The sequence below is a fragment of the Dreissena polymorpha genome, chromosome 1 (assembly GCF_020536995.1).
Source record: "Dreissena polymorpha isolate Duluth1 chromosome 1, UMN_Dpol_1.0, whole genome shotgun sequence".
Classification (NCBI taxonomy): Eukaryota; Metazoa; Mollusca; class Bivalvia; order Myida; family Dreissenidae; genus Dreissena; species Dreissena polymorpha.
The window spans coordinates 131,336,119-131,358,893 of record NC_068355.1 but is presented as its reverse complement, the minus strand read 5'-3'; the positions used below and the strand labels follow the sequence as shown (position 1 = coordinate 131,358,893).

Here is a 22,775-nt window from a genome sequence, read left to right as displayed (position 1 = left end):
TTGGCAAACAGCGTAGACCCAGATGAGACGCCGCATGATGCGGCGTCTCATCAGGGTCTGCGCTGTTTGCTTAAAGGATTTCTGTACGAAATATTCTAAATATAGAAAAAAATATACAAGACATACCTAATTTTGGAAATAAATTGATTCAATTTAGAAGGATGGGAGAGTCCATTAAGGCATAAATGGGTTTAACAGTATAATTTATCCCTATACAGAAAAATAACATGCGTATCAAAATAGAGGCCCTCGTGCATATATACGTATTATATATATACGTCTTGTTAAATCATATATTTTAATAGAATATGCCAGTTAAAGGTGCCAAAATAATTTGAAATGATACATATGTTCACAATATTAAAACGGCAGCATCCCAATCAACAATATAGTCGTTGATTCATGGTTATGATTCAAAATAACGTGTAAACAAATTAATATACTTGTATTTATTTGTTCTTATTATGAAGACTTACATACAAAGATCTATACTTTATACTGAAACTGGTTTTGGAATTCATTTATATTTACATGAATCATTTACATAACATATTTACATATATCATATAAAAACAAGTGAACATATATAATAGTAAGATACACATAATTATAGTATAATACATGACTGGTATGCATAGCTGTAGACAATTATGCATCTTATAAGAACTGTGACGTAATTAGTGTCCATCTTTAGCACGTGTTCAGTGCAACGCAGAAAACGCCATAAACATGATATTACACAGTCCAACAAAGAGCATTGGAACGTTGTTTATCACGAAAGCCTTGGTACTGCCAGAAGTGGGGCACGGTTTGCTATATCCAGGGTATTTCGCGCACAATGAAGCTTCATTTCCAGGTTCCCTAGCAACGAGGCGGTACGTGACGTAATCGTCCGTTGTCGCGCGCAGCCAATTTGCACCCACAAGCGTCATGTTGTGGTCAGACACCAGGCGGTTGATGTCAAACAGATACCTAGAATTTGTTGATAACGATATGTTTACTTGTATGATGATCCCCGCACGTTGCATGATATGAGTATTATTATATTTTATGTATACTCTTTGTTTGGTCAATTACGTTAATACTCGATTCACCACATTATTGAACATGCATAATAGCAAAAATATTAAAGTCATTTATAAGTGTTTATTGTGTGTTTGTTTCTGCTAGTTACACGGTATAGACCAATATGCGATGGCCCAGATCTTAAATAAATCAAATAACATATTAGTTCGTATAAAAGGCGTTGTACTAAAAAGTTACCTCTTGAAGCTGTTTGATGAACAATTATAAAATTAGATAACAATATGCAAACTTAGTTTTGATGCTCAAAGTATACATTTTGCTGAAGAAGTAATACTTTTTCCTTGAAATATCATTTGTTTGGTTAAAACTAAACGAGTATGTTACCCGAATATCAAATGTTTTAAATATAAATACTACTGAAGCGAATGTGATATGCTCTAAGATTTTAATAAGAAATTGCATAAACCGTGCATAAGTCAATGTCAATATTACTTTAATGTATTTCAATCTTTATAATATTTATCTTTATTGTATATATGTCCAGCATGACATGTGAATTCTTATTAATGCCATTAGATTATGATATCTTAACGAATTAATTACATTAATTTACACATATACTCTTTTGTCAAAACTACAACTTTTGCCACCTTTGATCTCCTAGCAACAATGCAAAAACACCAAATGCTCTCGAAAATCTTCAGACGCTTGGGAGTTATGTGTTCAACAATGTCCACTTGAGAACAACCATAGTTTTTAGAAAAGAGACATCATTAATCGAGCGTACCTTCCGTTACTTGGGTCAGATGAGTACGATGGCATTGCCGTCGCGTTCAGGGGGACGTCATGTCTGTACAGCATGAAGTAGTAGTAGTGGGGCTTGTTGTCGGGTGGCATGGGCCCCGAATAGTTGCGAACCAACTCCCCTTTGAAAAATGAAAAAGGTATTCTTTGTAACTTTTCGCAACGACTTATCACAAAAGTTTACAACCATACCGTGTACATTAAGTTCCATGAAAAAAAACAGTGCTCAATGTTCATTCGTCAAAGAACACGTAGGTGTGTGCACGTGATTTAAACCTTTAAATTCCAGCGAAATGTGACCGCGCCCTCCTACAGAACCATATCAAAAGTAATGTCGATTTAAAGGAATGTTTCTAATTTGTAATATTTATCATGTATTATATATTTGAAGCAAGATGTAAAGCGAGTAAAATAATAATAAACAAAATAATATTGTTCATCGGCTAATATACAACGCTTTACCTAGAAAAAAAATATGTGCAACATTTTCTTGATCATAGTACATTAAAACATTCAATATGCAGTCACATTATACACATACATTTTGTTCAGATACACATACAACACATAATGAACATGCAAATTATATGTAATTACTTATTACGGAAGTAACATACTGTGTATTAAAGGTATAAAGTCATATATATGTAAATGATCTAAACAATATAAAAATATTGCACATTATATAGGGCTTGTACAAACAAAATTGAATTACAAATGAATACAAAAATAGGTTATTGGTGCAGAATCGGTTCAATTTACTTAGCGATCAGTTTCCATGATCACAGTATCGGTAAACATGCTGACTAGTGACCATTCTTTGAAATCATCATCTGTTCTTGTTTGTTTTTTTTATATAGATTTTGATATTTTAAAAAAGGTATCTTTTAATTACTAGAAATAAAATATTGAAATCATTTGTTTTTTGAATTTGTAATTCCCAAAATCATGTCTTGACATGTGATCTGGATAGGTAAATGCTGTCTATTTCTATTAATAAAATGAATTGCAAATCTAATAATTTCTTGAGTATATCTACAGTTCCAGAACTAATGTGTAATATTTTCTTTGTTTCCATTACAAAATGTACAAAGATTATCAGTAGCTATATTCAATTTAAACATGAGTGATTTTGTTTCAGTCATTCAATGTACTATTCTGTATTGGAGCCATTGGATATAGGTTGTTATACTTATGTCAAAAACAAGTGAATGTACATCAATATGTGAGAGTTACCTAGAAATTACTTACACTTGCGTTAACATATGTTTTTTTAAATATTGATCGGAACGACAATCATCATTTCAATTTTAATTGCAATGCACAATGATTATGCAATAACAACCTCGGGTTTACAAATATCACATGATCTGGTAAATATATTTCCAATTTAAAATGAAATATGCTATTTTCATTAAGCAAACCTTAAAATTGGACTTGCCTTAAAACCTTTTTCAGTATGCATTTTACAACAAAAATTATGTTTTTGTTTACATAAATACCTTCGAGTTCCATTTTAGATTAATGGCGTGTCCCATGTTCGCATAAATTATCTGTAAACAACCGGATTTCAACCGGTTTGAACAACATATGCTTGGCATTTTCTATCCCAAGACGATAACAGAATATTTAACTATGTTAACCTTTTAAACTACTTTTGTTTTGTATGTCTTGTATTGAAATGGTAAGCGGTCACTTGCCTTAAATAAAAAACTAACGGATTGGATAACGAGTTTCTCTATAAACAATGTTCTTAGACTTACCAGTGCTGAAGTTGCCATCCCTGATGTTGATGAAGAGGCCGTGTAACAGGGGCCGTTCCTGGGTACCAGCGGTTGGCGATGGAACATCAGGGTCCATGGTCACGATGCTGTGCATCTCCCCTAAAACCGTAGACGGGAAAACCGTTTGGTCGCTTGTTTTACATCAGAGAGTAGTCTTCAGATGCGTATCAGTTTTACCAACAAATTGTTGCGTGCCTGCTACATTTACAAAATCCCAGTGAAGTAGGCTTCGATGATATAATCAGTTTAAGTTTGGGATTGAACATTTCCATTTACATAATTGTTTGTTTTTGTTGTTTTCATTAAAGACTATTCAATTATTTCAATAAGTAGTCCATGTAATACATTTATTTTCATCAGTCCTTATACCGCTTAAACTTCATATTTGTTCTGTATTTGGAAGCCAGTCATCAGTCAGTAATCATTGTGTCAGTCAGACACGTTCAAACTAAATGTAGTTGTGATATAACTGATTAAGGTTACTCCATATTGTGTGTTACAGTTAATAATGTAAACTGAGCTGTGAATTGCGAAAACTTTTCTTTGATTATGTTATTCCTCAACGAAGTATAGATATATGTAGTTAAATCAAAAATGCACAGGTAAAAACTGTGTATGCAAACACAGTGATTATTTAGGACAGATATTTGGAGAGAACTAAATAGCAACAACTGAATAGTGAAAGTCCGAATGCTTGAAGTCAACATTTTAAATTAAGATGAATTTAAGAACATTGTACCATGATAATTGTTTAAACTGTGCGGCTTTAATATTATATGAGAACATTAGAACACAACCTATATTACAAACACACAACGCTATATTACAAAAACACAACCATAAATTACACAGACATAACAATATATTACAAAACCTACCTGTTAAGTTCGATGGAAGGTAACCGGCCTTCTTAAGCGAGTAAGTGACTATAGCCTCGCTCCTTACTTTCGCCGTGTGGTAGATCTGGTTCCCTATAGGGTCCAACTTTCGGGTTCCAGCGCTGGAAATACGGTGTGTGTTTGAGGGTTCATATTTACGCACAATATGATGCATGTTGCGCGTAATGCCTACTTAATTACATATCAATGACTTTCTAGACGATTTGCTCGATATGCGTCTAGATTAAATTGTGTTATTATGTGTTTTATATATTTTTAACAAGATATGTGTTTGTTAGAAACACTGTGTTCCCTTTTGCGCCGATTTGAGCTATATATTTGACCTTTGACCTTTAAGGATGACCTTGACCTTTCACCATTCAAAATGTGCAGCTCCATGAGATACACATGCATGCCAAATATCAAGTTGCTATCTTCAATATTGCAAAAGTATTCATTAAATGAGCGATTTTGACCCATATATTTGACCTTTGACCTTGAAGGATGACCTTGACTTGACCTTTCGCCACTCAAAATCAGCAGCTCTATAAGATATACATGCATGCCAAATATCAATTTGCTATCTTGAATATTGCAAAAGTTATTGCAAATGTTAAAGTTGGGGCAAACAAACAAACAAACATACACACAAACCAACAGAAAGGGCAAAAACAATATGTCCCCCACTATAGTGGCGGGGGACATAAAAATATGAATGGTAATAGAAGGAGGAGTACTAGTGGTATTTGTTATTGTTGTTGTTGTAGTTATTATTTTAATATTCATTTTAACATTAATAATAATAAAATTAGTATTATTATTATAAGGTACCAATAAATACCTTGTATGACCATGGGTCTTTGGTGGTACCTATAAATAACATACCCGAATGTGGACATGTTACAGCAGACTGAGTAGTTGAGACTGTCAGTCGTCATGGTAACGTCCAACCAGACAGACAGCTGAGTCGAGTTGCTGAAGAATGGACGGGGTACTCGGTGCAAAGCTGCAAAAATGCGAAACTAAATCCATGAGTACTACAACGATAAAAATATGTTTCTAAGGTTTTCTTAGAAAGATGTATGTGCGTTTCAACGATAGTCTTACATGGGCATTTTTATAAATGATATGAACAAAATATATCGCAGTTGTCACAAATAGTAAATACGATGTGAATAGGTCTGCTCCTAAAATATATCAAAGAACTAAAATGGTAGCTGACTTTTTCAGGGGCACTCTGACTTGTTCTGTAAACTCTACAATGTTGGTCTAATTCGAATCAGCGTTACGTATTGTCTTACATTTATTAAGATTATGCTTTAAATTGTATCATATGTACAGAGTGCATAACGTGAAACAAAGGATAAAAAAGATTGTATTACATTCTAAAACAGAGCATTATCACACAAAGAAAAACAATCAAACGAAGCAAATGAAACTGCGTCAAAAAGTGCGTCTTAATTTAATTACCGCGGGGAATAATAACTTATATACTTAAACTATTGAACATGCCTCTAATAAAATATGGTTACTCGCTGACCTTTTGTTGAGAAATCCGGGCAAAAGAATAATCCAAAACTCTCTGACATGGCGGCTCCATACTCGTCACCCGTGACAACCACCCAGTTCACAGCGATAGGATCTGCGCAAGAATGAGGGTGGAATTACCTTTTTGTTTCTGAAGAGTTTGCGCGATTAGTAGACTAATCAAAATGTGATACCGTCCTACTTTCTGAATTGTTTCATACATGGCGTAGGATCTCTGTGTTGTCGTCTCTCATTTCCCCTAAACGCCTACACCGGTCAAGGTAAAAATATTGCTGATGATGATAAACTGTTTATAAACCCCGGTCAGCACAGTGGGACTGATATAAAGTTGATGTAAACAGTTAGAAGAGCTTATTGTATTGATTGAGCATTCGCTCCAGACGATGCTAAGGGTATAACTGCTAAGGTTCTAAGTGTACGGTGAGGGCAGCTGATAATTCAATTAGTTAAGTGATCATTGAAGACTTTTTTATTTGGGTATACATGTAGTAAACCCCTTATAAAACACTGCGAATAAGATTTTTGCAATAAATTGTACATTACTGCTGTAGAGAAAAAAATGTTGTTGGAGAAAAAAATACGATTATTGATCAATTATTGAAAAAATCAATTTTCAAGTATAACGAAGAGTTTTAACCTGTTCTTAAGTAAAAGTCGATAAATCGTTGCCTGATCTCTGAGAAAACGTTTATTTTTTATCATCGAATCTACCATTGGAATATTTTAGTCAGATTAAGACGTTCCAACTGTTTTTCTCAAGCAATCTTTGAAGTTGTTACTTTAGACCAATTTACGTAAAACATTTGTAAGTAAAAGCAATGCATACTAAAATCATATATATCACATAGGCGAAATTACAAAACAAAGCAATCGTCAAAAAAATACCATTTGTTTCAGAAATAGTTTTAAGATATGAATTCGTCTTCAGAATATTTGTTTTGTTCGTTTTTAATTCAAAGTTTGATTAAACAGATCCGTTTTTGATAAATTATTTTCTCATGAAAAAAGAAGCACAAAACCGTTTACCTCCCAAATTGAGTTTTTGTGCGAACTCGTAAATTGGCCAAACTTGGGTCGAGTTGGCGCGTATACTGATATTCTTAAGTTCTTCCGTCACATTGACCGGTTGCAAATGTTTGTAAAGCAGGAATATGTAGGGATTCTGTAGATTGAAGCTTACTCTCGGGCCGTGGTACGCTTTAACAGCCTGAAATATTTGAAAGTTTTTGATTTGTCTGTAATTTAAACCATTCACTTGTATTTAAGCATGCGTTCTAAACTTATTGCAAAAACGTATATCTATATCTTACACCTAATTGCAGGGAGATATGTCATTTTAAATTTTACTTTTAAAAATTTAAAAATGAGTTTCGTACAAGAAAATATTTTACACGTGATATCAATTCGGCCATAACATTTTAGGACTTTATATTGACAAACATTTGCAATAGAAAGTACACATTGATAAAACATGCTCTAAAATAAGCAGTAAAATAACTCTACTAAAAAAGATATCAAATTATCTCACTTTTGATATGAAGAAATTATTTCATAATTCATATATTCTAACATGTTTCGATTACTTTTGTACGATTTGGGGCAACGCTAATAAAACCAATTTAAAAAAGTGAGTATTTTACAAAAACGCGCAGCGAAAGTCATTCTACAAAAGCCAAATAGAACACCATCCAACGAATTGTTTTTACAGTTTTGTTGGCTCTCGTTTAATAATAGATGTAAATACCACACGGCAATCTTGATATATAAATTTGTCAACAATCAGACTCCAGAATATTTAAATAATATTATAACTTTTTCTCAAAATCAAAAGCATAACTTAAGATCTGCCACCCATAGCGATATTGTTAATACCAAAGCAAATAAAGGTTATAAGAAACGAGCTTTTTCATACCAAAGCATGGGTATTTGAAACGGTATACCGATTGAAATAAGAATGGCATGCTCTATCTCTGCTTTTAAAAGGCAATATAAAGCACATTTATTTTCTAATCAATAATATGTCATATGTTGTGGGGGGGGTTTCTAATCAATGATATGCCATGTGTGTCTGTCTGAAAGGCAAACTGTGTGTTATGTATTGGTGTAAGAAAATATTGTTTAAATGTTTTACTTGTTATAGACCTATTTGTGTATGTTAGTTTAAGAAGGCCAGATTGTAAAAAAGTATTGATTCATCTGCATAATATGTATAATGAGTCATTGTCTATATGTGTAACCTTCTGTTTATAAAGCTTTTATTATTATTATTATTATTATTATTATTATTATTATTATTATTATTATTATAATCAATAATATTTCATGTGTGTCTATCTATGTGTGTTATGTATGGTAGTAAGAAAATATTGTTTGAATATGTTTACTTATAGACCTATTTGTGTATGTTAGTTTAAGAAGGCCACATTGTAAAAAAGTATTGATTCATTTGCATAATATGTATAATGTTTCATTGTCTTTATGTGTAACCTTCTGTAAATAAAGGTTTTATTATTATTATTATTATTATTATTATTATTATTATTATTATTATTATTATTATTATTATAATACAATTTTCATGACGAATAGCGGAGTTAAAACACACAAAGAAAAAGTGAGTTTCAGTTCCAATTCACACCAATTAGTTTAGTGTCATAACAACGAATACGACTTACTTTATTATTGACACAATAAAACAACGTACACGAATTCATTTAAATGGATTTAACTTAGTTATATTTACCTGCCCGCTACTTAAGTTGTTTCCCCTGACATTAACGTAAACGGCATGAGCGAACAAGTATCCGGCGTCATAAACAATCAACGTGTAGTAATCTGTAGCGTTGTAACTCCAGGTAATGTTGGGTCTGCGAGAAAAACAGATCACGGCATTTACCATCAGGGTCATCATCTGGTTAAATATCGCAATTGGAGTAGCCAATGATTTTCTCCTTGTCGTATGAAGTTGTCGTTCATTTATTGTATTGTACAAAGTTTTGCTATTCTTTAGTAATCAAATACCATTTCATCATTTGACAACCAAATCATAGTTTGACACGAAAAATTACAAAGGTCTGAGATAAAATTACAAATATCAGTGGCAAGTTGTTTTCCGTCTTTTGAATGTATTTATATTCATATAATATGAAGACAAATACCATGGTCAATATACTTCTTTTTAATGGGTACGTGTGTTAAAAAAATTGTACATATAAAATGCTTATACAGCATCGATAAAAAAACTCAATCCGTCTTTTTAAAATGGGATTATCATAATAACGAAATTGGCGAACAGATTATATTCTCTATCAAGCACATTTAATGAATTCATTGCTGTCAATTTTACTTCTTCTTTGCGGAGATTATTTTTATGAGCGAATTCGATTATTTTACCTCTAGGGAAGCGTGTGTACGGTACATGTATAAATTTCTTGACCATTTATGACCAAAAATCGTAAAATGCAGTGAAAGTAGAAAAATCGGTCAACAACGAAATCGATGCTACAGCTACCCAAAATAAAAAGTATTTACGTGTCTCGAACAAACCACGGCGTCTCTACATCATCTGAAAGTGGGTCGACATCTATATTAACCCTCTCCTTGCCGTCCCAGGTGTACGTCGTACCGCATCCGGTGTAGTTTCCTGCGGAAAAAAAACTTTTGACTTTCTTTTGTCATTGTTGCGGCTTCAAATTCGTAGAGGTCGTATCCTTTATTGTAGGCAATCGATAAAACACTATTTAACTTTGGTAGAACCCTTTATATTTGTATAACTAAACTAATAGCAAAGCGTAATGATATGCATGCTAAGGACACCATTTTGAAGTGATTTTCACGACTGAATAAATTTACTGTTGACGGCGTCCTAAAGCTGTTTTTTCTTCTATGTCCACTCATAACTTTATGTTGTTGTTTTTTCAAGCAAACGGACCCGGGCTACTCACTTCCGATAGATTCGAACCGCACAGAGAGGAACCTGTCCAGTGAATTAATCACGTTGCTTTGGAAAAGCCGGGTACCAAAACTGTCTGCAGTGTTCGGCCGGAAATTGGTGCACTTTGGGTCATAGCTGGCTCCCTTTAGCGGGCACCTTATAGCGTACTGTCTCCCGAACCAAAATGCGTCGTTGTCCATGAATCGCGTTTTGATCCCATTGATGCAGTCGAGCAGATTGCTCGTGCGGTTCTGCACGGAGCATGGTGATGCCAGCACCGTTGCTGAAACAGGAAATGCTCATTTAATTATATCACGAATGTGTTTAGACCTAAAAGGTGGCCTTATATTTACGATCTTTACCTAGGAAACAAAACCATTTTACAGAATTCAACGTTCAGATTATGACACTAAATACGATTCTCATCAACTTAATAAAAGCATCGTTAAGCAGTCCATTGGGACTATACAATTAATTCGGACATACAGACTTTTTGTGGAAATCCATTTGTAAAATAGACTAGAAATGCTCTACACATGTGATAAGGTAATTATAATTTAGACAGGTAATAAAATGCCAGATTGCTTTCTATAGCTTATCTTAAGTATAAGTATTAAATAGTTTAATGTATTTCTAAATTACAAATATCTGTACCAACTGAACTTCTTGTATCGTGCAAAAAATTATAACTGCACAGGTGCTTACATAAGGTTATGTAATAATTGGTATAATGATAATTATATGTGTCTTCATAATTGGTATAAACACGTACGCGAAACATCAAAACAAGAAATTATAAAATTAAACATCTTAAGAGTGTTTAAAAAAAGCGGTAACCGTTATAGTATCTGAGTTATTGTGCTTGTGGTGCAAATCCAGTCCATCACTAACTCCAATCGTTTCAAAGGTAATAAGAAGTAAGCTTACATACAGTACGAAATGTATCTAGTGGAGTAAATCGCATACTCTAAACTGAACATGTGCACACAAATTTGAAACTGTTATGTCTCAGATTTCGAAAATACCATAATAAACCAGATGCTGCGTAAAATAATAGGTCCTTAAATTGGTCAATGTCGATGTCAAAATAAGGATATGTAATGTGGTTAAACATCCATGCAGGTATAAAAGCTTTGTAGGAAACTTATTTGATGTTATATGTATCTTGTCGTTTTTGGTTTAAACGTCGTAGGGACGGAAAAACAAACTAGTGCCGAAAAGACCAATCTCTTTAATTCCCCCGCATCTGCAGATGCAGCGGCCATGAACAAGTTTAGTTCAAATTAACGAAAACACTAGTTGGTACTTATTTTGAACTATAGCAGTTCATTTTAAGCTTGTTATGTGTTAACTGAAATTCATTGAATTTGTAATGGTTTTGTGGTGTATTATGTGAAAGTCGGAGTAACTGAAGGAAAGTCAGCCTTACGGTATGGTGTAGCCAACCAAATTCACATGCGCATGCATTAAATTCGGATCACCTAAGTGAGACCAGTGTATCAACCACTAAGCTAGCCGGACAGCCAAATCAACGTCTCGTGTTGTAATTAAGAGTTTATTTACAGGTCGTCATTCAGTATCGACCTGGGCCAACGTCTCAATACGCTTTTCAGCTATTTATACCACGTGGGCACAGCTAACCAATTAATTTCATTTATGGAGTCCCCATGCGAATTAATAATACGTTCATACGTACAAGTTAGTGTTACATAAGCCAAGAAGTGAAGGCATCTGACTTGCGAAGGCGCCGGTGTTTATTGAGTTTATTCGCTTATAATTGTTAATTGAATTTAAAAAAAAACACTTTGATTTCCAAAACTATTGTATGTTACAGATATAGAAAAATAAATCTATGAACATATCTAAGTAAATAAATAATAAATAAAATGCCTTTCCCTTTAAAAAGCTGTATAACGTGTATGTCCTAATGTATGTACATCTCGATATATGTGAGGTAGCAGCTTTAAGTGGCCAGCAAATTAAATTCCTGTATTTACGTGCGGAAATGTAGTTGGGACAGCTATTATATTTGCTATTTATTTTTAAATCTCCCTCATTAACTCAGGTATTTCAGGTATTTCAAGTTTAAATACCCATGGCTTTTAAAACACTTCCACAGATCGCTGACCTAGGCCAACATACTGGTTAAATAGCTAGTTAAGTGTAACGAAACACTCTGATGTGAACATAGGCATAGCGATTGTCATCTAAAGATTGCAATGTAGGGTTGTTAAATAAAAGCGGGTAAACAGTATATTTATTTATTTATTTATTTATTTATTTATTTAGTGAACCGAAACGCAATCAGGTTGTGCCTCGTACATCATCATCATCTTCTTCTTCTTCTTCATCATCATCGTGGTCGTCGTCATCTTCGTAGTCCACCTCATCATCATCATCATAATCATCAGCAGCAAAAGCATAATATCAAAATCAGCATGCATCATCATCATAACAATTAACAACATCATAATTAAATCATCATAAAATTCGCAATATTCATATCCACGGCCATCGTCATCACCGTCAAACTATCCTCAGCCCAATCAGAGGCATTCTTCCCACCACCAATGTATCAATACTACAATCACCGGTCAATATACATTCGTTTGCATATGAAAATATCAGGAATAATCATATATGGTTACTAAATTATTATTGCTTTGAAACTTTTGACTTATACTCTCATGATGAATATAGATACATTGTGCATTATATGCTGAAATTGGTGATAATATGATGATAATTATAAGTAATTATTTAGATTTTAAGGACGATAACATTGTGATGCTAAAGACAATGTCGATAATGGCGGTGGTGGTAGTATGAAGTTGTTTATTGTGGTCGTGGCGGTGGTGTTTTTGCTGCTGATTCTCTTGTTCATGATAAAATGATGGTGAGCAAGATAATGATAAGGATAGAAAGTGAAGATAATGACAACGATTATTGTCCACTATTTGTTATCATCGGTAATAACAAACAAAGAACTAAATGCTCAGTGCGTTCCAACGGTAACTTATTTTGGAATAGAACAATATTATGGCTTGACACCAACGTGTGGTGCAACATGAAACGGATTTTTTTTTTAAAGATTTTTGTTCGCAATCGAACAACTAAAAATCATACAACTGTATCAAAGAGGAACGATCCAACATAAATTCACCTAGATTATTCAAGGATTTGTCAATGTAAATACCTGAACGTTGTGTAAGCTATAGGAATTAAATTTTGCATAAATGGCAAACAAATAACAAACAATCGCCTATGGATAGTTTCTATCCGATTTTGAAAATGACTGTATGCAAAGATCGGATACTATTGTGTTATTATCATACAATTGAACGATGCTTAGTTGATCGAATAAGATGAGTATCGTATTCCATAGAGTATAACACGGTTTTCATCGGCGTATGTTCCTCAGATTACTTTGACCTAGATTTATATAAGTGATGATGCTGTGGGATTATTCAATGCCCAATTTCATAGCTCAGATTTATATAGGTAATGATGCAGTGGGATTATTCAATACCCAATTGCATTGCCAAGATTTATATAGGTAATGATGCAGTGGAATTATTCAATGCCCAATTGCATTGCCTAGATCTATATAGGTAATGATGGATTGGGATTATTCATTGACCAATTGTATTGCTCATATGCATATAGGTAATGATGCAGTGGGGTTATTTAATGCCCAATTGCATTGCCCATATTGATATAGGTAATGATACAGTGGGATTATTCAATGCCCAATTGCATTGCCCAAATTTTTATAGGAAATGATAAAGTGGGATTATTCAATGCACAATTGCATTGCCCAGATTTATATAGGTAATGATGCAGTGGGATTATTCAATACCCAATTCCATTGCCCATATTTATATAGGTAATGTTGCAGTAGGATTATTCAATGCACAATTGTATTGCCCAGGTTTATATAGGTAATGATGCAGTGGGATTATTCAACGCCCAACGTTTTGGTAAATTGCCAAAATTGAAAGAATGTTTCTGATTCGCAAAATTTCGTTGTAGTTATGATATATGTGAGAAATACTGAACATTTACCATGCTCTAAAATATCCATTATATGCATCTGTTGAAGATTCGGTTATAAAGTGGTGCAAAGCGAAACGATTGAATAATTTGGAGATTTATGTTTTTGTCGTTATATTTCGTGATACTACTAGGATTGTTTATATAAAGTATGACATACTAAATACGGATGGTCGAGTTGTCTACGCCAGATACTTCCTCTCCAGGGGTCAGTGGTTCGAGCGCAGTTGATGGTTACTTTTTTTAAATTGTATTCGTGTTCGTTTACGGGAGCTTTTTGGATCTAATGTTTACAATTATCAATATAAAGCATTTAATGGCAAACTTCAATACATGCCAAAATCTGTGAAAAGGTCCCTTAAATAATTCTCCCCATCAACTCAGGTATTTAAAATTTAAACACCTCGGGCTAGGTAATGTTATATCATGTTAAAACTCTTACTGATCGCTGACCTGAATCCATATTATTGTCAAATAGATAGTCAAGCGTATAAGAACACGCTGCTGTATAATTATACGAAGAGATTGTCATCTAAAGTCTGAAGTAATGCAAAGACCTATAGATAAGAGTATTATAGGTCTTTGAGTAATGTGATATTTGAAGATCATTCATCCATTTACATGCGAAAAAATCCACTGAGCTCTACCTTTAAATTGTTACACACCATATTATTTATTTGGGCCGTGCTCTGTGAAAAAGAGGTTAACAGCATGTGCGTAAAGTGTCACCCAGATTAGCCTGTGCAGTCCGAATGAATTAAACCCATTTACACCGAGCACGACCCATTAAAAGAAATTTGCATTTTACTCTATAAAGTTTGAAACACACGTTTTACGAATAGTAATTTTAATATGCATGTTGTCATTTAATGTATAAATAAATATTTCCGCGTGTCGAAATAACAGGCATTTAGCGTACGGAAATGTTAGCGAATCGCACGTATCAAGGTCATAATACACCAAATAGTTTCCCTATATAATTCAATGTAAAAGCGACAACTTTGAGCGAAAATAAATGCAACATTTTGCACATAGAGACCCCCATAACCATACCTTTTCTTAAAGGCCATTCTAAGCGGAATCGATTTATGCAATAAAAAAGATATGTCATGTACAATGCAAGAAAGAACTTGACACAAATCAAAATCGACTGTTTTTGCAACTTTTTTTTTTCGGCCGTTTCTTAGTGGAATGTAACCTTTTCTAGTGCAATGGTTTACTATAGTCTTCAAGTGTATCATATTTCAGGGATTCAGTAGTGAACACCTATTCATGCCCTACCATTATCTCCGCAAGATAACACCTGAATAATGGTAAAAAGTGTAAAACATGCCTTCCTGTCAACTATGATATTTTTTTAGAGAGTACAGCCCTACATGAAGCGATCATTTAGTGTATTGTAACCTCAAAAGGACATAAAGATATTTCAAGTTGTAAAAATTGCAATTTATTGCTGGTTACATACAATCCGATTATGAGTGGTTGTCAGATACTTACCGTTAGTTTAAACGATCGTTAGATGGACAGATTATAACTGACAACATTTTAACATTGTTAGTGTTGTGAAATATTTGTTTATATTAAGGAAAAATATATCTTTAGCGTTGGTGTCAAATTAATAGTCCAGGCCCGTAGGCAGGGTTTTAGGGGGGTGCGAATTTTCCCTAGAAAATGTTGAAAATGAAACGTAAAATCCTGCATTCTGGTGACTTTTTATCTGTATTTAGAGACTGAAGTTATAGAGCTTTTTATATGAAATATCACTTGTATTGACCATACTCAGTGACTGATGGACATGAATATGATATAACATAAATGAATTCCCCATTACCGTTTTTAATAACCACCTTTTCGATCAGTCACGGACTATTTTATACGGTGTTAAACACGACACTAGTATGCGCGCGTACACTTTGTTTACATATGCAACAACAAATTTATAGAATGTAAAATCAACAATAAGAACAGTATAAAATATCATTATTTATTGGAATCTTGATAAAATTTTTGTATTTTACCATTCAAAAATTCTAATATTTTTAAATCAAGCAAATTGAAAGGAAATATTTGACTATTTTTTCAAAACAATTGTTTGTCTGCTACTAAGGATAGTACCAGAGGCCTAGCATTGCACTAAACGTGATTATAGTGCATTGTACAACAAACACTGATTAACAAAACTGGGTCTTCTCTAATCTGCATCAATACTAAACGAATATCAAAATGCTATAACTGGTTACTTCAACAAAAAACACTATTTTTAACCAATCAGTAATCTATTTCTAAACCAATTTCAGAAACATATAACAAATAAGGCTTCATAAAGACCCTATAACCACAAGCTGCTAGCTCTATGGCCTCAAAGTCCTTAACAAAAAGATGGACTTATTTGCCCATTATGCTCAAGATCCGTCACAGTTAATGAACATTAAACGTTAACGTCCACCTGATCATATATTATAACGCTTTAAATTCATTTTAACAACTGTAAGAGAAGGACGTATGTTCAAGTGTCAAATTTGACATAATTAAAACGTTGTTGAAAGTTCTGTATGTGGAGCTATCTTGGAAATGACTTCATTGAGGAATTAATTATATGGTGACCTGTCGGTAGCCTATTGAAATCAACATTATTGTAACGCTTAAATACGAAGACTCACTGCATTCCGGGGAAAAGAGAAATAAACGTTTGTGCGTCGAATAAAGTTGGCTGCAACTTATAGTACATTTTTTTTACTCGTCAAAAAATATTGGGTGCGAACGCACCCAACGCTTACACCCCCCCCCCCTCCTGGCAACGGGTATGAAGTCGCATGTTGACAAAATATCTAAGGTAACTTTAATTTGAATGACAATACCGTGCTTCAGTGATTTATGTGAAAAACTATTAACAATGCCATTTCTCCGATAACACTAATCCTATTGTTATCAAGCGATAAGGTGTGAAAACATGTTTTCCAATAGGGGCTACTGTATTGATCGATATGTCATACATTAACAACTGTATGTTACATCAAATCAAATCAGTTTATTGTTCCGTCATTTATTTTCAGTTGTAACCAAATTATTTCATCTAATATCGAGATGATTAAATCAGCCATTAATTAATGTGGTATTCAAACATTATGTAGCATTGTGCGCTGTGTGCGTATTTGGTTGTCTTTGTATGCTTTGTACGCTCAGTATATTTGTGAAGTTGTGTGTCTTTCAGTAATTTCGTAACTAAGAAGTATGCTAATAGTTAATCAAACATAAAAATAAACATTTTGTTTATAAAACGTGTTTATATATATTTCTAAAAAAAAATTATAATCGTGATTATGTATAATGGATAACAAAGTAGTTTTTATCTTAAACCAGTGTCAAGATTTTTTTTCCTACACAATGGTATACAGTAATTATAGTTACCCGGTGTCATCGTAAATTTCTACCTCAATGGCGGCGCAATTTTGGCTGGCAGAAAATTTAGCGAATTTATTGCAGTACATTTTGAGGTCGGTCACGATGACGAATGGAAATTAGTGTACATAACGTATAAACCATATGTCCTGTATGACAAAACACCTTCCATTGCGCGACTTCATAAAAAGCGCACGTGCTAACAAATAAAATACCAATTCACGAGTTCATAAAATGTAGAAGTAATATATGCTGTTGTTCTCATTTACATGTTGTATTGCAATATGTAAAGGTGCAGGGGATTTTAGTGGTGATGTAGTAATAGCTGTTAGTGAAAGAAGTATTGGTGGAAGTAGAAGTACACATGTCAGTGGTTGCGATGGTGGCAGTAGTAAAGGTGGTTAACTTTGCTCTTTTATTGTTCCTTAAGGGCCCCATACACCAAGCACGTTCTTAGACAGTTCGACCACGTTTTGAAGAAAATGCAGAACAGGATGTGAACTTGCTTGAACGTGTAGTTTTGGTCAGAAAAAAATCTGCAATATGACTAAATGACGTTCATACATAGTTCGCGCTACGTGCAGCTCGTTCCTATCCCGTCCTATCCCGTTGCCAGTCCGTCTTTATCCAGTTCAAATCGGGTCAATTTCCCCATTGTCCCCGTTGGAATACCGTTTCCAGTCAGACCGAGCCCGTCCTCAGCCAGTTCGATTACGTTCGTACGCAGTTCTTCATTATTCGTTGTGCAGTGGTAACTCGCTCAAAGGCAGTTCTCGATTATAAAACCGACTACGTTCCTGCCAGTTCTCATTTATGTTTCACGCTTTGAGCCGACCAGACGTACCTCCAAGAAATAATTCTGCCAAATTTCTCACCCAACAAGTTCTGTGTCGTCTCCGCCTTCTTTCTCGGCCCAACAAAACAGTATATTGCTGCTCTGCTTCTAGCATAAATTGCACGAAGCCAACATTTACAAAATTAAGAGCTCCAAGATTGTCAATGTTTCAACTTAATATCACAAATGATGAATTTTGAGACAACGACCTCTATTTATATGCACATTGTCTGAACGTATTGTATTTACGGTTTGAACGTTGTAACAACTGCATTAAACGAGTACAACGTACTTGGAACCTACTGCGAACTCCTTAAAACGAGTACAACGTACTAAGAACGTACTGAGAACTCGTAGAACGTGTTGCAAACGTTGTAAGAACTTATCATTAAGTTTCTATTTATTTTCACGAAACAAGATCGTACTTGAGACGTAGTGCGAACGGGGTCGACCTGTCTGAGAACGGATTGGACGGACCAGAAACGGACTCGATCTGTGTGGCATCGTACAGGTAATTTCGGTCCGATCGCACTACGTTCTGGCACGTTCCTAACTCGACCTTAATACGACCTTTCCGTTCTTAGTACGTCCATTCCGTTTCTAGTACGTTGTTACTACGTTTAATTGTAGAACGGGATGATCGGAAGAAATTTTGAGTAGGCTCAAAGTTCTGAAACACCTCTCCCGTTCAACCCCGTTCCAGGGTGTCCACAAAGTTCAAAGACAGTTCGTAACACGTTGCTACTAAGATCACTCCGTTCTCACACAGTTCGAGCCCGTTTAGTCACATTTTTCAGAACGTACTTCGAACGGAGTCGGTGTATTGGGGGTATTACGTGCAATTGAGAGTACATTTCAATCCCTCGACATACGAAAATGCGTGCAGTGTGCAGCGACATTACCGATTACCGAATAATTCAATAATGCATTTGGTTGTTTTTGTATTAGGTTGTTGTTGTTTTTTATCTGACGAGTTGATGCGTCAACCAATATTTTGCATTAAAACAGCGGCAGTACATTCTACAAATATGCAAAGCAACTCGTTCTCGAAAGATACGCATGTACATGTACATAACAATCAACATTATCTCGCTTGCAGCTCTGATTACATCTGTATCGGATCAAAATAGAGACAAAAGGCCTACGTGCATATATATATGTATATAAGTATGTATATATGATATACACTTTATAGGATATTTAAATGTGCCTATAGGTTTATATGAAAATATACAGTTTTTCGCAGTATTAACAAGAAATGTGGTTGTCGGAAACACTATGTCCCCTTCTGCGCCGCTTTGGTTTTTTTATTGATTTTTTTACCTTTGACCTTGAAGGATGACCTTGACCTTGACCTTTCACCACTCAAAATGTGCCGCTCCATGAGATACACATGCATGCCAAATATGAAGTCGCCATCTTCAATATTGCAAAAGTTACGGCAAAATGTTAAAGTTGAAGCAAACAAAACAACAGACAGACCAACTGACTGGGCAAAAACAATATATCCCCCACTATAGTTGTAGGGAAAATAAAAAGTGCAGCCACACCCATCAGCGAAAAATTCATCGATTCATAATTTTGAATTAAAATGCCTTCTAAAACATACATCTAAGTATACTTACCGACATAAGTAGCGACAATGACAGGATATATCCAAATCTTGAGGCTCATGTTTTTCCTGCTTTAAAAACGACGACCTGTTTGAGTATCCAAATTAACGTGTTCCAAGTTCGACGTTACGCAATGTTTCACAGTCACAATTTAGAACACCGCCGAACGGGTCATTGTGCAATCTCACATGTAATTGTGGGTTTACTCTGTGTTTAACGAGCCGTTTCGAACACACTCTGGCCTAGCTACCTATTTAGATGTCACTCTTCACTTATATTGCCTCAGGCGATACGTATCATGTAGCATATATATATATATATAATCAAGTATGTAAGCGACTTCTTCACATATGTTTTTTTTCGCCTTTTTTAAAACATTTCATTTTACGTATAAAGCTTATTTCCTAAAGAACCCACAAATTACAGGTAGAAATGCGTCTGAAAATTGAAACAAAAATGCATCAACCGGTGTTGAAACCTCATACACTACGAATGAAGCAATATACGCCTCAATAAGTAGCCCGTTCCCATTGTGTACACACCGGTCTTACTGACAATAACCAATATTTCAACTGAGAAACAAAACCATTTCACTGAATTTAACATTACAGATGGCGAGACCACATACGATACCGATCAAATACAATCAATCAAAACACCCTTTAACAGTAGCAAATAAGGACTATACAATCATTTAAACGACTCTTTGAGTCGTTATGGTTAAAACCATTTTAAAATGGAATAGGACTCTTCTGTACATATACGTGGGTAATTGTAACAGAGTATTAAATAGATTTGTGATTTTAAAAACTGCAAAACGTCTGTTTCAACTGAACGATTATAAAATCTACTTAAAAGTAAATCTTTCAAATATAATTACTGCAGTGGTGATTAAATGTGGTTATGCAAGTTCATAATTGGTATAAACAAGTGCACAGAACCGAGAATCACGCGTTAAATTGGAATTGCTTTAGGACAACAATCATGCTAATATTTAATTCAACGCTGTTTATCTTTTTTAAAGACATTTCCTGGCTCGCCAGATGTGTGTGCCTCAACATGTATAACGTTGAGTTTGTAAGCACCCCGGCAAGTACGGATATACATGTACCGGGTAGTTGAGATTTATTTAGAATTTCCCCAAATCAACTCCGGTATTTAAAATGTACACACCTCAAGCTACCGGTAGGTACTTTTTATTCATGTAAACCACCCCATAAGTCGCTGACCTGAATCCATATCATTGTCAAATAGATAGTCAAGTTAAATTCACCATAACACGCCACTTTATACATATACACATGTATGTGGCGAATGTCATCTATGGTATGCAGTAATTTGATATTTAAAGACTATGCAACCGTATACATGACAAAAACCCAGACTACAACGCCCAAAACTTATAAGTTGTACCTACGCACCGCTTATTTAGGCGCATTGGGTCATTGTCGACCTGAAATGGCTTGAAGTCACCCGGGGTGACTAGAAGCCGATTCATGTCACCCTGGGGTGACCTCAAGCCAATTCTAGTCACCCGGTCGGCTTGAAGTCACCCCAGGGTGACATTAATCTGCTTGAAGTCGCCCTAGGTTGACAAGAATCGGCTTCTAGTCACCCCCGGATGACTTCAAGCCATTTCAGGTCGACAATGACCCAATGAGCCTTATTTAGTATAAACAAAATCTGGGTTGGTGAAACACGATGCCCCTACTGCGATTTGAACTGCACAGCAGATGTAAGAGAACACTGTTAAAGGGACCGTCAACCACGATTGACGAAAAAAAAAGGTTCTAAAATACCGTATTTTATATTGATTACAATAGTACGACTGGTATATTACATTACTTGAACAAAAGTTCATATTTTCAGTATATCCGGTAATAACATTTCGCGATGTGAAATCGAAAGTACATCGCGAAAATAGTTGGCATAACGATATACACGCTTTAAATAACGCAAGTAGATTGATCATTTTATATATAAAATATATACAATTCACTACGCATGCACATTTTTTCCCTGGGTTTACCACGTGAAGATGATTATCAATCTGCTTGCGTTATGTATAGTGAACTGGTAGCAACCTGGTACCTGTACCCGGTAAAATGTATTACCGAATATACTGAAAATATGAAAACTTAACCACTTTTTTCAAGTAATGTAATACACCAGTCGTGATATTTTAATCAATATAAACTAATAATTGTAAAAAATACGGTATTTTAGCATTTTTTTGTCAATCGCGGTTGACGGTCCCTTTAAGATAAAGTTTTTATTAAACAATTCACCCGAAAGGCCAAAAGCCCAAATGAACTAGTCTGTGATCTGTGTTGGGAGAATAAAGCGCGACCCAGTTAACATTTTAAATGATGTCTTTTTAAATATTTTATCACTTTTAATGGGAAAACGTGGAGAGCCCGCTCATTCGTAAGAGTTTTCTATAGGTATCATGATCTTTTTAAACAAATAAGTATTTTTTCAGTAAAGTGCAACCGCGCGTTTGTAATACGAAGTCCCCACACTGATCCGACATTTTTCTAACCGTTCAAACGCGCGGTAGCACTCAAACCATATTTCAAACACAAATGTGACCTCTATTTAGTCACTAGTCATATGCGCTCTTGCAGCTCAAACCACAGTTCGCACACAATCTTAATTCATATCACACATCTTACGGAAATGATACCGAGATTTAGCCACTTTTCAGATGCGCTTTGGCAACTCAAATGTGAACACACTTTGGCCACAATAGGTGACACGTAAGACAATCCCAGATTCGATAAATTGGCCGCCGCCATATTGGCTATCAAGTGACCCGCTGCCATTACGGTACTGAAGAATCTGGTATACTACAGGGTGCAGAATCAACGGGGTTTCCCGGGTTTTACACACGGGCTGGAC

General features: G+C 34.7%; 1 protein-coding gene across 1 annotated transcript; it reads right to left on the bottom strand.

Annotated features, from left to right (window-relative positions):
* Nucleotides 1-434: 434 nt before the first annotated feature.
* On the bottom strand, nucleotides 435-20,375 carry LOC127850223 (uncharacterized). Its single transcript, XM_052383098.1, has 11 exons — nucleotides 19,887-20,375; nucleotides 9,985-10,257; nucleotides 9,572-9,683; nucleotides 8,784-8,907; nucleotides 7,067-7,247; nucleotides 6,033-6,134; nucleotides 5,378-5,498; nucleotides 4,493-4,614; nucleotides 3,594-3,713; nucleotides 1,814-1,952; nucleotides 435-972 (listed from the first exon to the last, which is right to left on the bottom strand). The coding sequence occupies exons 1-11, from the start codon at nucleotides 19,933-19,935 to the stop codon at nucleotides 702-704; spliced, it is 1,614 nt and encodes a 537-aa protein (XP_052239058.1). The 5' UTR covers nucleotides 19,936-20,375; the 3' UTR covers nucleotides 435-701.
* Between the last annotated feature and the right edge of the window lie 2,400 nt (nucleotides 20,376-22,775).